Source organism: Trachemys scripta, chromosome 7, assembly GCF_013100865.1.
Source record: "Trachemys scripta elegans isolate TJP31775 chromosome 7, CAS_Tse_1.0, whole genome shotgun sequence".
Classification (NCBI taxonomy): Eukaryota; Metazoa; Chordata; order Testudines; family Emydidae; genus Trachemys; species Trachemys scripta.
This window is the reverse complement of record NC_048304.1, coordinates 4,646,840-4,664,088: the sequence shown is the minus strand read 5'-3', so window position 1 is coordinate 4,664,088 and position 17,249 is coordinate 4,646,840. Positions and strand designations below refer to the sequence as shown.

Below are 17,249 nucleotides of genomic sequence, written 5' to 3'. Positions count from 1 at the left end.
TCGCTGCTTCCCTTCTCCCGCCTCCCAGGCTTGCGGCAGCCAATCAGCTTAGGCGCTGCAAGCCTGGGAGGCGGGAGAAGTGAAGCAGCGACGGCGTGCTCGGGGAGGAGGCGGGGCAGGGGTGAGCTGGGGCAGGGAGTTCCCCTGCGTGCCGCCCCCCCCTTGCTGCAGGCGGCCCTCCCCGCGCTCCACTACCCCAGCTCCCTCCACCTAAATGCCGGCGGCGACTGGGGTGGCCGAAGATCCGGCCGTCGCAGTCGCTGCCGACAAAAATGGCGCCCCCCGCAATCCTAGTGCTCTATGCGACCGCCTAGGTCACCTAAATGGTTGCACCGGCCCTGTCTGTATCCACCTATATAAGGATATGAGAAACCTCCCATTAAGGTCAATGGAAAAACTCCCATTAACTACAGTACCACTTAGATCAGCATCTATAGATGAAGCAAAAATAACTCACAGGACTTTTGATTATATTCTTCGATGCCTGATTCTGTTAATTGGCTTGTGCACCCTAAAGTCTGAAACTGTGCACATTTTATGTAAGAGTCACAGAGTCAAACCCCAGTTTACCATTTGAGACAATGACAAACTTCTCATTGGCTCCAATGGCAGCAGAATTGGGCTCCAGGTTTTTGGAACATAAACCAAGACCCCACTACCCAGGTTAGCGTATTATGTGGAATTGGGTGTGTACCACGGTGGAAGCCTATACACTCGCAAAGAATATGTATTCATACGGGATCGCTTTTGACAAACAGGACAACTAGCATAACAGAAAATTACTGTCTTTGTATTTATTGGTGCAGAAAAAAGGCAAAGGGATCAGATATCTTGAGAGAAACATGTTGATACAGTACACCACAGTCCCATTGAATAAAGCCAGTTAACCGCACTGGATGATGTCTTTGTGTTTATTATTATTATTATTACTACTACTACTATTATTTTTGCCAGTGTCTTTATTATGGATTGCAGTGGCAGCTATAGCAGGTGCTTTATCACAGAGATTACGCACAAAATGAGTTTTAAAAGCCCTAATTCTTCCTTTAGAGGGGTGATGAATTCACTTCCTTTTTAGAGAGAGTTCATTCCATCTGAATTACGGTAACCAGGTAGATGCCTAGAAATTTGCCTTAAGTTTATCAACCAGGTTATTTAGTTGAGTCAGTCCAAATTCTACAGTCCCAGTTTTTCGTGTTTTGAGTAACCCTTATGTTAGATAGCTCCCCTCAACAAAATGGGTTTGTGAAGGCTAGAAAGTAATGCTAAAGGTTTCCAAGATTTTCCACTGCAAATATCATCTGTTCCCACTTGACTGTATGGTAGCTGTTCTGTAAAGTTAAAGGACTCCTATAGTCAATAACTCCAAAAATGTCCTTTCCTAATTCACACGGCCCACTTCTCTGAGTTATATGGCTCTTATAGTAGATCGGATGACTTATGCTCCTTACGCTCATCCTTACTGTTTATTTTTTCCTTTTAAAGAAAAAAAGGGGGAGAAAATAATGCTGAATAAATACATTTTGCCTTTTTAAAATGTGGCCATAAAAATAGGCAGTAATAGGAAATTCTCTGAATAAATCATCCCCAAAGAGCTGATAGCGTGAATCCCTGAAGGTTGGTTTTTGGAATTGCCTGCCTGTGTTAGTTCTGGATCCTACTAGGTCATCAATATTCCTCTGAAACTTGATCACAGTGGGCCTGATTCTGCTGTCACTTAAGGCCCAGTCCAACACTCATTGAAGTTTAGGGAAGGACTTCCATTGTCTCCTACAAATTTTGGGTCAAGCCCTTTATCATGTTTTACTCCTGATTTACACCAGAGTAAGCAAGAGAAGAATCAGCCCCTTCATGTTTGAGAGTTAGCAAATAATGAAATGATGGCAACTACTGTACATAACACACATTTTCCTGCTTACATTTTACCAGTTCTCCATCTAAGAGATTTAGAGCACATTGGAGATTGTGTAAATGTTCTCTGACATTAATCATGAGTCTATAATAGCTTTTTATGTTGCTATCTTTACAGCTTATTTTGACAGTAGAAATCACAACCGTGTTCTTTGCTAACTGTGCATAGTTTGGGACCCTTGTAATTCTTCCTGGTTTTGTGTTGACTTCCTTGTCGAGCTGTGGAGCAATGACACTACAAAGCAATAGGAGAATAAGCAGTGTGTGTATACTGAATTCAGCTATTCTGTATTTTTTTCCCTAGATACTTATGGGCCATTGGTAAAAACGTTTGGAAGAGATGGAAGAAACGGTTCTTTGTGCTGGTCCAGGTAACATTTCAGCTAAAAATTAGTGTTAAATTTAAGACTGATCAGTGGATTTAAGTTTGTTTTCATAATAATTTGAATTTTAACACTAATTGGTGGTATTGTTAAATCTGTTCTCATAATAATCTGAAATTTTTATAAAACATTTTCTAAAGTATCATTTGGGCAGCCGTGGGGTTCTCAACTTTGTCATAGAACAAAGGTTCTGAAGGAAAATAGTCTCTTGAAGACACATCCGCTTGCAACCTCCAAATCCAAATCCATAGCATTCCTGCAGCTACCGTGGTGCTTGGTAACATGAGGAAGTAATATTAGGGCAGGATAAGATACTGAGATAAGAGGAAATAAATTCACTCTACTGTGATTTGTGCTGTTGGGTGCAGATTCTCCATTTTGTACCTGTGGGATGAAATTCTGGCTCCTCTGAAGTCAACGGAAACTTTGCCATTGTCAGCCATGGGGCCCACATTTCACCCAGGAGTTTATCTCCTCTCCCTGCGTTTGAGCCATCACAGTTATCAGTACTGAACATCCTCTCATTCAGCCCTTACTAGTCACTGTGCAATGTCTTTCTTTCTTCCTATATATATTTTTTTTTACCCCTCCACTTTTAGTGTCATCTGTAAGTTCAGTCATGGTTGAGTTTCGTTCAAAGAAACCAAAAAAACAAAAACAAACCAGGCAGAAAGCAGACTTGTTTGGGTTTTTTGTTAAGTGAGTTGGTCCAGAAAGTACCCTGTAAACTCTAGAAAAGTCTTGGTCTGGGCAACAGCTGGGTAGGAAGGGTGTCTTCTTGGAGTGTTTGATCCTTCACCACTGTCAGAGAAGCAGTTCCATTGACCATCTGGAAATGTTGTATAAACCAGCCGTGGTCTGTCAGTCACAGCTTCGGGACTCTATCCACTCTGGCTAGACAAAGCAGCTGGAAACCTAGCAGATCCAGCTCCACTGATGATTCCCCCAGTGGAGAGGACATGTCTAATAAAAATGAAGTGTGGCCAGGGTGGATTTGGGGTGTAGCCATGCCCATGTGTTGCCTTTGGAGCTGTTGTCAGGTGTAAGGACAGCCCTGAAATGAACCACTAAGGTAGAAAAAAGCCATCCTGGGCAATGGTCCTGTGCTGAGAACAGCTTGGCTAGACCATAGAATCCATGCCAGAGAGAGAGAGAGAGAGAGAGATAATGTAAAGCCTGATTCTGATTTCATTTACACCCGTGCAGATCAGGAGTAATCAAGTTAATGGGTGTAATCTTGCTCCCATTGAAGTCAATGGCAAACTTTCAGTAAGGTTAGGATTGCACTCCATGAGTGAAACTGTTGGATTTGATTCTCATTTTGCACAAAGTTTCAAATTTCAGTCTGAATTCCATTGCCTTTGCTGCTTGACTTAATACTCGTTAAGGAGGGGACAGTGGATTACAACTTCCATGTCATACAGCTCACTCTTTATGTGTATAAATCTTAAATTATAAAGAGGTCATTCTGCTTTGGTACTATTCAATATTTTCATTAGTAACTTGGATAATGGAGTGAAGAGTATGCTCATAAAATTTGCGGACCAAGCTGGGAGGGGTTGCAAGCATTCTGGTGGAAAAGGGTAGAATTCAAAATGACCTTAACAAATTGGAGAAATGTTCTGAATTCAGCAAGATGAAATTCAGTAACGATAAAAGGGCAAAGTACTTCACATAAGAAGGAAAAATCAAATGCACAATTACAAAATGGTGAATAACTGGCTAGGTGGTATTATTGCTGAAAAGGATCTGGGGGTTTTAGTGGATCAAAAATTGAACGAGTCAACAATGTGACGCAGTTGCAAAGCAGGACAATATAATTCCGGGGTGTGTTAACAGGAGTGTAAAACACGGGTGATAAAAGTCCTGCTGTACTCGGCACCGGTGAGGCCTCAGCTGAAGTACAGTGTCCAATTCTGGGCCCACACTTTAGGAACAATGTGGACATATTGGAGAGAGTCCAGAGGAGAGCAACAAAAATGATAAAAGGTTTAGAAAATCTGACCTCTGAGGGGAGGTTAAAAAATCGGACATGTTTAGTCTTGAGGAAAGAAGGGGGAACCTGATAACAGTCTTCAAATATGTTAAGGGCTGTTATGAAGAGGATGGTGGTCAGTTGTTCTTCATGTCCACTGAAGGTAGGACAAGAAGTAGTGGTCTCAATGTACAACAAGGGAGATTTAGGAAACACTTCCTAATTCTAAGTTCAGGAATAGGCTTCTGAGGGAGGTTGTGGAATCGCTGTCACCAGAGGTTTTTAAGAACAAGTTGGCCAAACACCTGATTCTGTCTCAGCACAAAGGACTGGACTTGATGACTTCTCGATATCCCGTCCAGCCCTACATTGATATGATTCTACGGCACGTTGTTAAAAATGCCAGTTTACACCACAGCCAGTGGAACTGCACCAGTGTTAAACCAGCAGTGAGAGGATTGCTTAGCATTGTCACTGTAGACAAAGCGCAACTGGTTTAGATGGTAATTGGGAGCCCTTGGTATCTTGCAGGAGGCACTCAGCTTGTCACAGGCCTAGGCTCTCGGAAACTAAACCTTAAACTGTTTCAGACTTAATTGCTGATAAAGGAAACTACTATGTCAAGGCATTTGGGGAGAGAACAAAGCATTATTAATGACCCTTTATGTGAAGAAGACACAGAAACACATGCATAGATAATCTGATGCTAAATATTTTACGGTGCTATTTTCTTTCTTATATTCTGTGTCTGAATTAACAACCATATGGCAATATAATTGGCAATGAAACTGGCAATTGGATTATCCTTTAGCATTGAATTATAGTTATCAATTCAAACTTTGTCTCTTCTTTTCTTGTGCACTGGAATTCTCCAAACCAGAAGCCTTACTCAGAGAAGTAGCTCTTAATCCAGGGACACTCTCTCCTTCATTGCAGGGTCCTCTGGGGAGGTTCCTTTGGCATTGCTTGGAAAGCAAGGTCTGGGCATAACTAGAAATAAATAAATGAAAAATAATTGTGAATAAGCATTTGCAGGGTTGGACCCTAATCTCCCCATCTAATGAGAAAAGCCAATCCCATTTGTCTCACACAGAGTCCTTATTCTGATCCTTTCCACATTATTATAATTATTTGTATGGGTTTGGATTTTGTGCATTCCTTAGCATGAGTCTCACTACTAATCACATATGCAGGCATCCCACATGTGAGAGCTTGGTGTTAAACACATGAAGCCAGGCCACATTTTCGAATGATACTAGGTCTTTATTCTTCAAATGGCGTGAGTAAGATCATCATTTGGCCTAGTGGGACAGTTCGCTTGAGTAAAGCAAGCAGGATTTAGCCACTGAGAAAACTGCACTTCTATAGTCTGCCTCAGAAATTCCAGCTGCCATAACAACTGCTCTGTTATGTCACTTTGTTAATGTGAAATGTTCTGCTGTATGTCAAATATAAACAACAAATGCACTCTGTCCTGTCCCTTAGATGTAGCTCGGGACCATTGAACTTGTCAGCAGGCAATAAAGATTGAATACAAATATTTTGATCTCCATATGTTTGTCATTTGCTTTTCATGGGATGCTAAGGATGGCTGCTGGTATTAACCCTGACTGGAAGCAAAGGCACTGGTGCCTGTAATTCACTGGATTCTGCTAAATGTACTGAGCGTGATAATGGTTAATTATATAGAGAATGAAGGATGGGGAGCGGTGACGCATGAGGCTAGACACCTGTGGTGGAGTTCTGCGGAGTCTCCAGAACCAAGAGATGGAATTCGAAACATACCCGCGTCTTGTGGTAAAACATCTAGATAGGATGGGTCTTATGTACCATATATATGTTGGGAGAGAGGGAGAGGTGTCCTGTCTTCCTGGTTATAGTTAGCCATGTGGCGAGGATTAGACTTTATATCTGAGTTTATGTCTGTGGGTTGTAATTGTAATGGTTCTAAAGGACTCCAAAAGAAGGATAGGGGAGCTTTTAGGCAGTGGTCCTGCCATTGGATCAGCGTGGGTGCAAGGAGCTGCCTGTTTGGCTGCAACGACCATGCCCAGTTGTGGCATTTTTGAATTTTATAGCAATCTGAACGAATCAATAAACGTGGTTGCCTTCTCTTCTTCTGTCCTCTCCCTTTCCTCCCCCCAACTTCACTCCTTCTTTTGCTTCTCCTCTCCCCTCCGTTCAAGTCCAGTGTATGCTCCCAGTACAGCTTCAGCCCCACCATAAGTAATTTTTGCTGTGGGGTCTGAGAGCAGTTAAGTTATTTCCCTCTCCGTTTGGAGGGGAGAGCAAATCCTAGGCATGTCGTCCCAGGAGAAATTCACAAGGGTGATATTGCTGCCATGTATTAGCCCTTTGTTCAGCCGGGGGTCGGGTGTTTCATAGATTGCAAGTATTTATTAGAGTACTTGATGCACATCTGGTATGTTTTATATGGGATAAAAAGTGGCTTCCATTCAAGTAATGGGGTATTGCACAAGAAGCCAGAAGGAGATGCTTTCCAGGAGGCAAGTCCACTTTTAGTTGTCTTCAGTGTGAAAGTGCAGTTATGATTTTACTCACATTTAAAAATGTGAGAGGAGAGTCATAATTCATTTACAGTTTGCCTAAAACAATCATTTTCATTTTTTACTGGGGCTCTCTGTGTATAAGTGCTCAGATATTACAGTGATGAGGGCTATGAAAGTACCTAAATGGATGGATAGATAAATGATCAGCTGGTGTGTAGAGGAGAAATGGTTCCTTTGCTCAATTTCTATGTTTTGTATATTGTGCTCGCTAATATACACTCCCCTTCTGCATGCAGGAGTGTGTCACTACATGTCTCACAAAACAGTCTCCTGTACTTGCTCTGCTAACACACCGCTGTGTATTAGAGGACAGGATTGAATCCAATAGATACAATTTTCTCTTGAGTGTGTCGCCCACCCCCCTTATAGCATGTGCCACCCTTTGAGATGAGCAGCAGAAGAGCAGAATACTGATTAGATGTAAATTACATGGCAGAGACTCGTTACTTGCCTCATTTTAAATTCCAAGATATGCAGTGTGAAAATGATGGCAGAATATGGCCCTAAGGTTGGATGGAAACAACCTCACAAGTGAGGAAACTGCTTGGTAAAGTCAATCCTAATGCCAGTGGCTGTTGTAAGCAGTGAAATCTTTTAGATCAAAGTTTTTTTACCATGACTGGTTGAAAAAGGTAGTGCACATTCATCCTAGTACATATGAGCCCATCACTGACTTTATAAATGTCTCCTAACTGGCTGCTTCAGCTAAATGTACTCAGCATGCGAATTTCAACCAGCTGGCTGTTGTGGTCCTTGAGAGGCAATATAAAATACTTCTAGCATGCAGAGCTAGAATTCGTGTATAGCATACAGCAATGCACTGCAGGACATAATGAAATGAACAGGAGTTAATACTCATGTTGGTTTTGCTGGCTACAATAGAAAATTCACAATTGATTGTAATTCTTAAGGGCAAGAGAATTAATTACTTTGAGATTTCAGACTGAATCTATTTTTGTCATGTCATCTTCGCGATAACCCCGTTTTGATTCTCTGGCAGCATGTGGGAAGTAACACTTTACAGTACCTGGATGACATGTCTGCCATGTAGCTTGAAGCAATTTTCAACTGATTGTGTCTGATGATGTTTGTAGAACATTTTGGAACCAGATCAACTTGCTGTAGATTAAAAACAGTTGCCGTGTCTGTGCCTGGATCTATAGTTCTAGTGACAGACTCTCTAAACTCACTATAATTTAGACTAACAGTGACAGCTCCTGCTTTCAGCAAAACTCAGTTGATTCTGGGTAAGATAAGATGAAATGAGCATTTGGCAATGCCCAATAACTAACAGTACTTAAAAATAATTCCATAAAAACAGAATACTTTAAACAGACATGCTAGCTCATCACGGTAGAATTCTGACAGTAAGGGCTCAAATACGCAGCTCTTACTTGTGTAGATTGGTGTAAGTGGCACTACTTGCATAGATTTCCTGGATTCAAATCTGCCCTTGGTAACACATTCTCACAACTCCTTGTTATGTGCTTGTTATGTGTGGTAGATATGATTGCTACCTTTAAACATTTAGAAATTGAATGTAAAGAGTAATTTATTGATATCTGACATTTAGTTCTGGTCTGTAGTGTTTTTTAGGTTAAGATAGAGTGCCCATTACGTTCACTTATGTCAATAAAGTGCTCGGAAGTCAATATATCTATCTGGAACCAGAGGAACTTAAGTCTTCTGTCACTGTCGAAAACTGTACTGCAGCTGGAAGTATTTTAGTACAGTTTCTGTCCTCTTGGAAGAAAATATTTGTTGTTAATATCGAAATGGTCCATTTAGGAATTCCTCATTGTCCCTTCAGTAGTGAGGAACCAGGATGAAACTGAATAAGCTGTGTTGTACTCAAAGTGAGGTACAGAAATGAACAAGTAAGTACAAAGTTCTAGGAAAAGTGGTGTCAGACAGAATTGGTATATTTGATTGTTAAGGAGCAATTAAAAACAGTACTCATGAATATACATCCGTCCCGTTTATTAATTATTAGAAATATACACCTGGTGAAGGAATACGGTGAAACGAATAAGTAAAATCTAATTTGCCAATCTAAAATCAGTGACCCTTGTCATTTCTCTCCTGTTTTCTCTGTTTTCCCTTTTCTTGTTCTCTTTGTCCCTTTCTCTCTCTCACCTTTTGTTCTTCTTCCTTTCTTGTCTGTTTCTTATTAAAAGGGATATTCCTCTCTATGTTCTGTCTCCCTTTCATCCCCCTCCCTGTCTGTTCCTTTCCCTCTTTTCCCAGCTTGTACCCCTAAACTTTGGCTCTGTGTGAACCTTGCAGGCTGTCAAGTGAATCTTGTGCGTTAGTCGTTCCTCCTGGCAGGCCACTCACAAACCTCCATACAGAGTAGACCACTGGTAAGCTCAGATAGGGGCTGATGTAGACAAGGTGCAATCGCCATCCAATTCTGCATTGCTAGCCAATGGAGAAGAAATCTGTGGTTACACAACAGGCAACGAGGATTCTCTTCTCCCACCCAGACACCCCAAAGAAAAAACGCTGCATCCAGACATCTCCGTGGGTTTAAAAATAGTAACCGCCCATTTCAATTCCTGCAGAGGGTCCAGTCTGACCCTCTGAAATGAACCTGGAATATAAATCTCCCAGTAAGCAAATTTGTAGAGAATCGTTCTTAGACTGAGTGTGATGATCCCATCCCTCATGGAATAGAAAGATTCGCATTTTATCCCTAGATGTGGTCTCAGCTTGTTTCTGAACCCAGGGGTAAATACTTCAGGGCCAGCACTTGCGCATAGACCGCGCCTTTTGTGTCGCAATCCTTCGTCTCATCTACCTGAGCTGTTTTAAATGTGAATATTCTGTACTGCTCCTGCACAGTTAACACTTTTCGTGACTAGCAATGACAGCATAGTGCTGTCTCATCTGATACCAATGAGACCTTGCCATGCCATCTTCCAAGAACCTTAAAATAAGAGTGTCTAGCGTATTCGTACTGAGTTTGGCCTCGTTGGGAGCTTTATGGAAGTTCCATGATTATGTTCTTAGAAGCCTATTCTCCTCCCCATGGTATCAGAGAGGATTTCTTCAGTAACTCCTAGGAGTGCTAATGGAAAAGAGCAAACCAACTCTACATCTACACACAGGAGTCGCACTGGTTTAACTAAGGTTGGATACTGCACTAATTGAGCTTAAACGTCTTTGACTTTGAGTGTAGACAGTCTTATGCTGGTTTGAACATGGCTTATATCTGTGTAGCTTATATCTGTTAAATAATACAATGGGGCAAGCTACACCAATATAAGCTCAGTTTAAACCCATGGAAGGGTGTCTACACAGAAAGCTGAAGTGGTTTAAGCTCACTTGGTACAGCATCACACCTTTAGCTAAACCTGCGTAACTTTCTGTGTGGAGCAGACCTCAGTGAGATTTCATGAAAATGCATTTACTTGCAATACTGTAAAACTTTATTACACAGTTCCACATTAGGCTGTCCTCTGAACTCTCTGAATATTGTCTTGCCTTTAAAAGCGCTTTATAGTTTCGGTGCTACTTAAAAGTATGTCTGCACTGCAGTTGGAGAGGGGATTGCATGTAGACATGCACCCAAGCTAGCTTTAATCTAGTCAATGCAGTACCAATTGCAATGAAGGCACAGCGTCCTGGGCTTGAGAGCAGGCTGCACAAGCCCATCCAAGATCCTGGGGACTTGGGCAGCTAACCTGTGCTGAAATCCATCACGCTTCACTGCTATTGGTGCTCCCTCTAGCTAGACTAAAGCTAGCTCGGGTGTGTCTGTACGTGCTGCAATCACACCTCCAACTGCCGTGTAGACAAACTTTAGGTCTCTGACCTCATCTCTTTCTATGGTATCATCCCTCTTGTTCCCCGTATTCTCTTTCAACCCTTTTACTTGGACACCAATTACTGCACACCAGGAAATATTCATCAGCTCCCTCAAAGCGACTTTTAAAAACTACTTATTCCATGAAGCTTTCCAGTCATTGTTTGTTTTTACTTTGCATTGTACTTACTCGTGCCTTTAGACAGTAAACTTTTCAAGGGAGGGACTTATTTCTTGGCACCCTTCGTCTATTGCATAGCCCTTTGCTCACTTACAGTGCTATATAAATCATATTTTAAACTTGTCCAGAGGACAGTGGCTTTTGGACACTTCTGTTTTCATTTGACTCATCTTACTTTTCCTGTCATATGACATGTAACCTCTCTCTCTGATGTAAATTAACCCTATGGTAAGTGCTCAAAATCCTGTTATACCACCAATATAAATCATTAGCTACATTAAAGATCAAAAAAACTAATAGGAGATGAATGAAAACCTGTAGACTAAGATTTGGGCTTGAATTTTTAAAAAATCTATCTCAATTACAGTACCATAACATGGGGAAATATTTTTTTGGTTATGTCAGGCTGAGAAAAGGAAAGTTATTGGAGTTCAAAGGTAATAAAAAAAAACCTTAGTCTTACCAAAATAATATATGTAACAACAGTGTAATTACATGTTTTAATACTTCATGAACTCTATTCTTGGTAAGTAGAATGTTCCAAGCCACAGATGGAGCTCTAACAAGAAAGTTTCCTTGGATCAGTAGAATGAGAGTAGTGGTATTATTTGTATAATACTGTAAAATTAGAAATACTGACTAAAGTGTGAATATATGTGTGTAAAATATGTGTGTGTACATAGTTGATTTGGCTGGTTTCTTATTGGGAATGAAGAATATTTTCTGTGTCCAAGAACTCTGAGATACAATATATGCATAGTAAAGAGAGTCTGAAAATCAGCACCCACTTTCTGGGTTAGAGAAATTATTCTGTACTAGAGAAGAGTTGTTGTATGTTGCTATAACTGTTGCAGGAAATAAACACAAGTTGTATCACTAGAGGTTGATGTTAGATTAAAATTGAATCACTCCAAAATTAATTTTTTCTTGACATCCCTAATTTCAGAAGGTAACTACTTGTAGAGTAATACAATTCTCATTATTTTCATGAAGTAATTGAGAGCTGCAATAGTAAATGATCAGTAATATATTCAGCAGTTTGTCCAGCAGGTGGCAGCAATATACTACATGTAAAGTACAACTGATTGAAAAATAAGTGCAAGAGTGCTCTAAATGCTGTGTTTGTAGGCACTAAGCTTAATTTTAAATGTATTATCGTTTTTACATTCTTTTTAATTATTGAATAGCTAGGAAGGTTGAGTACATAATTTCAATCAAAGTTCATGCCAAATGCTTATGTCTAGTATGCATCTGAAAACAATATCTGTTGGTTGTTGCTCAGTATTCTTACTGGTGGTACTAAGCAATGAACTTAACAGGTCACTAGTATCTGTCTTTTAATCTTATTCCCACAAATGTGCGGGCTGTAGATTTTTAAGAGCCGTTCCTGAGAATAAGTTGCCATAATGAAATAATTCTTATGAGTGCATGACAGTATTTAACACAAACCAGTAGAGGGCAGCAGTGTATCGAGCAGTGATCTAATCTGCTTGCAAGTAGTTTCATGTCTACAGCTTTAAATAAATAGCATTTTATGAGCGATAGATGCCACAAAAATATATGCTACATGTATATTTATACTAGAGCAATGTCTCTGTAGTTTGGAGGCAAATCTCTTAGCTGCTTGGCTGCCGTGGAGAGCGAACACTTGCACACAGACTGTCTTTCAAGATGTTTCCGCACTTCCAAAAAATGACGAACACGATCCATTAAGATAAGAATTTTAAGGAACCACATGAAGTCAAAGTTTCATCCAGAGGTCAACAAAATGTCTAAACTCATAAAATTATGTAAGGAATCCAGGCTCTGACACAACCTTAACAAAGTCATTTGAAATCATTTGACAGTAAATTTCCCTGTAAGTTCCTAGCCTAAAGCACAGAGAATCCTTTGCTTTCTAACAGTCTTCTTTCAGACATTCCAGATTTTAAAATGCTAAGTACAAGTTGGGTCTTGATGCAGCCTGATGGCCTCCTCAAGGCAATTTGAGAGCGGACGGAGATCTCGGAAGCTGAAAAGGCTTCCATCAAGAACTTGACATTGAATGTATCATGTCATACAGATGGTAACTCAGAGGAGTGAGATCTGCCATTTACAGCACTGATGACAACAACTGCAGAGATCAGTGGGATGTTAAGATTGCTTTAATATGACTGGCACCTAGCAGTTTAGCGCACATTGTTTGTGACAGGGTGTCACTCTGGCACTTGTCTGAGATGAATGATAGAGTTTTTAAAGCATGTAGCTTCCTCTTTTAGGGAAATAAAAAAACATATGTATCAATGCAGAGAATTAGGAATCCGCTGTAAAAGAATGGGTAAGAAAATGTTTTGCTAAGCATATTAAAGTCATAGTCTGGCAACGATCAATAAGAAAATAAAATCTCCTTCTTGATCAGTAAATGAGGACATGCCCTGTGCAAAACTCCAGTTATGGAACATCATTTGTAAGCATTTACACTTTGAATCTCCCTGTTGTGGTAGCGTGGTGCCATCTTAGCTTTGTGGTTTTCTTCAGGTTAGTCAATATACGTTTGCTATGTGCAGTTACCGGGAGAAAAAGGCTGAGCCCCAAGAACTACTGCAACTTGACGGATACACAGTGGACTACACTGACCCACAGCCAGGTACGAGGAACGGTGACAGGGTTTTGCAAAGCGATAAAGCTCGTCACATGTATGAAACTGCAAAATATAGCTGCAAAATCAGAGCCTTTTTTTTTTTTTCTGTCTTTGTCGCTAAACCGTGGCTGGTTGTCTTATACATATGTTTGTGTTTATACTGATGGTTATCTGTTCAAAACTTGAAAACCACACAGCCTCTAAGTTGATGTGGGGAAACCAGCTGAAGATGAAATATTATCAAATGGCTTTCTTAATGGCACAGAGGCTGGCATTTTCACAGGAACCTAAGGGGGTTAGGCACTCCCAGTAAAACCAGTAGGAACTGAGTTTCTAACTGAGCTAGTCACCTTTGAAAATCCCAGCCTAAGCCTTCAAGTTATTCTCCACTGACACACACGCCCACCCCTCCTATGCCAACCAATGTACCTGTTTTCATCATAAAAAAAAAATACTTACAAGACCACAGTGTCATGTTCACTGATCTGGCTTTTCCATGGCCTTTCCTGTACCTGTTTGTATACACAATAGTCCGCTTCCTGATCCCATTGCTCACGCTGAGTAGCACCACACCTTACTGATTTCAATAGGACCACTTGGCAAGGACAGTGCTACTCATCATCGGGCTCTGGTTCTCTGTGCTGAGTTGTGACACTGCATTCCAATCTGAGCAGATGGGATATGCTACTTTGGGCTGTTGGGAGCTCAGCTGTTCTTCAAAGATGACCAGCTCAGCTTTGTGAAGAACTAGGAAGGACCGCACCACTCCACTCTGAAATCATGGCCACAGCGGTGTCAGTGGTAAAACTCCCATTGGCTTCAGTGGGGCTGGGATTGTTCAGATTGGGATTACTGTAGACAGAGGAATGCATGTATTCGTCCCTCTTAAATGGACTTCAGCAAGTAGCCAGAAAACAGCTGCTAAGGATCTGATTCTCTTACTCCAGGTTTACACTGTTGTAACTGAGGTCAAAATCTGGCCCCAAATCAGGGAGCGAGAAAGAAACAAACATGCCCCCTCTGGAAAAGAGAAATGCATGAAGCCCTGTCCCCACCCCGAGTCTCATTTCAAAGATGAGAATTGGTCGGGGGTTGTATTAAGGGCACGGCAGATAGCGGGAGTTTTGCTTGAAACTACAGTGCCAGGCCCAAACACCTGATGTCAAGAGAAGGGCTGATAAATGTTACATATAACTGACATCTAGCTTCTGTAAAAACTATCTAATGCTCCATTAGACTGTTAAGATCAAACAGTTTGAAAAGTTTCTTAAACCCTTTGACACACATTGTGCTCCCAGCAACACCAACGCAACTTGTTGACTCTAAAGTCAATCGAGTTATTTTGGAGTAACTGAGAGCAGCTGATACACACACATGGCTATAGCTATCCAATGTGTCACCTAGGGAGGTGGTGGATTCTCCATCCCTGGCGGTCTTTACATCAAGATTGGATGTTACTTTTTAAAAGGAATGTTTTGGCTCAATGGGCTGAAAGCAAGAATCACTGGGTGAAATTCTACACCCTGTGTTGTGCAGGATGATCAGTTCTGCTGTTAAGCTCTGCGAATCTCTGTTACCACGTTAAAATGTTTTGTTTTTTTCTCCTGCCAGGTTTGGAGGGTGGCAGAACATTTTTCAATGCAGTGAAAGAAGGAGACACAGTGATTTTCGCAAGTGATGATGAACAGGACCGTATCCTGTGGGTTCAAGCCATGTACCGGGCCACCGGCCAGTCCCACAAACCTGTGCCACCGACCCAAGTTCAAAAGCTTAATGCTAAGGGAGGAAATGTTCCCCAGCTAGATGCCCCAATCTCTCAATTTTGTAAGTAAATAAAGTTCTCCTAGACAGCAGAAGTCTCTGATGGAAAGAGTTTCTGCACTGATGTGAATAAATATTCAGACACAAAATTCCAACTTTTTGAAATATTTTTTTTTGTGATTTCTAAGCTGTTCTTACATCAGTGAATTCATAACCAGTTAACCTTGTGTTTTACCCACAATCAAACTCAAGAAACAAATTATGAGGGGAGATTGTAAAATGAGTATCTTAAAGTGCAATACTTGATAGAAGAGAGATTCTGGGAGAAACATTTTCAATAGGGCTAACGCCCAACCTTCTCTTTTACGGGAGTGCTTTTCCCATCCACAAGAAGAAAGTCACAGGTCCAGATCAGCGAATTTGATTTGCACCAGAGATCAGGTACTAGAGGTGCAAGTGCCCAGATTTACACCCACACTTCAATTGCACATTCAAAAACATAGGTACAATTGTGAAGGTGCAAAACTCACCCACAAAAGGAGGCTCCCTGTTGAAAACTTAAACTATGGGAAAGCGTGTGGTATTTTTATTAGGTTGCTTTTACAGATCAGGTAGATGTGAATTTTCATCTTATAACTCTTGATTATCTGCACATGCTGTGTGTTTGTTCATAGTTTGCTTAATTTTATATTTAGCATGATTCTTTTTGCCTTGTCAATATGATCTGATTTTAAACTAAACAAAAATCCATTATTTAAACAATCATAAGAAGCCAACACAAGTAAAAAAAGGATGAATGAGGTGCACATTTTTTCTTGAACATACCTTAGTACCACCTTTCATAGCTCTTAATTGTGGACGTGTATCTCCCTTTAACTTCAACAAGAATTATGCATGTGAATCAAGAAGAGACTGAAACCATTAGGTAAAATAAGGAAAAGACCATAAATTCCTTAAGAAATTCTTCTAATTAAATCAACTTTACATTTAAAATTGAAGAGCAATTAAAATAGGATCTATAGAATTGTAATTGTTTTGAATATTTTGACATGATCGAGGAATTTAGAACTATATTTTCCATATAAGGTGAAATCTACTTAGGGTTAACATCATTTGGGCTTTTTTTTAAAAATCAGGATTTAATATACGGTTCTAGTCTCGGGATTTATAAGAACTATATTTCCGGTCCCCATAGAATACAATTGTGGGACATGTAGAACATGTGGACTATTGGACCTTTTTTACTGTGCTTCATGTACTTGCATAGTTTGGACTCTATTCTGCACTGCATATCTTGTGTCCCCTTATAACATCAATAAGAACATAGCATGATACAGCTTGGTCAATGCATATTACGTGTTTTCCCTTCTGTGGTCCTGCTTCTGACCTTACAGAATCAAAATTCCCATTGACCTACGGGGTCATTGACTTAACTAAGGACTGAAGGATTGGACCCTAGAATGGCATGGGGCCATGAAAGAGAGTGTAGATAACTGGCTAACAGAAGCATCTTACATGTTGGGAGATTTAACCCATATGTCTTGTGCTTATTCAATAGACCTGTCTGGGGCATGGTGATCTTGGTGCAATCACAAGGATCATATTTTCACCCACCCAAATTCTTTGTTAAAAGGGTCTTCAAAATCCTGTCCTCCTTGCATCTGTTTGTGGGGCAAAACTATTTTGGTCAGTAGCCATTTTTGTAAGTATCGTAAGCAAGCAGCAAGGAAGAGGGGTGGAGCAAGGAGCCGAGTGTGGCTGGTTCAGTGCCAGCTACGGCATATTTTAGGGCAGTCTCAGAGCTACTGCAAAGTATGTTAGTGGGTAGCATCCTGTAAGGGGCTGCCTGTCGGCATGGTTGCTATAGACCGGCAGCCTTGGGCACAGCCCTTCTCTTCCCAACATAACCCTATACCAGACCTGGCATAAGAGTTGACAATGCCAACCGAGGAGTCTTTTTGCTCTGCAAGAGCAGCACAAAGGGGCCATACTTGGGGAGGGAGTCTGGTCCACGTGTTTGCAGGTCCCCATTCTCAGACA

The 17,249-nt window shown here is 40.9% G+C and overlaps 1 protein-coding gene across 27 annotated transcripts in view; it reads left to right on the top strand.

Moving 5' to 3' along the window:
- The window catches only part of CADPS (calcium dependent secretion activator), a 364,439-nt gene that overhangs the window by 216,073 nt on the left and 131,117 nt on the right, over positions 1-17,249 (top strand). For all 27 annotated transcript variants that reach the window (XM_034776664.1, XM_034776659.1, XM_034776658.1 and 24 more), the window contains exons 9-11: positions 2,216-2,282; positions 13,346-13,454; positions 15,060-15,272. In XM_034776664.1, coding sequence (XP_034632555.1) covers positions 2,216-2,282; positions 13,346-13,454; positions 15,060-15,272 — 389 coding nt within the window. The remainder of the gene's footprint in view (positions 1-2,215; positions 2,283-13,345; positions 13,455-15,059; positions 15,273-17,249) is intronic.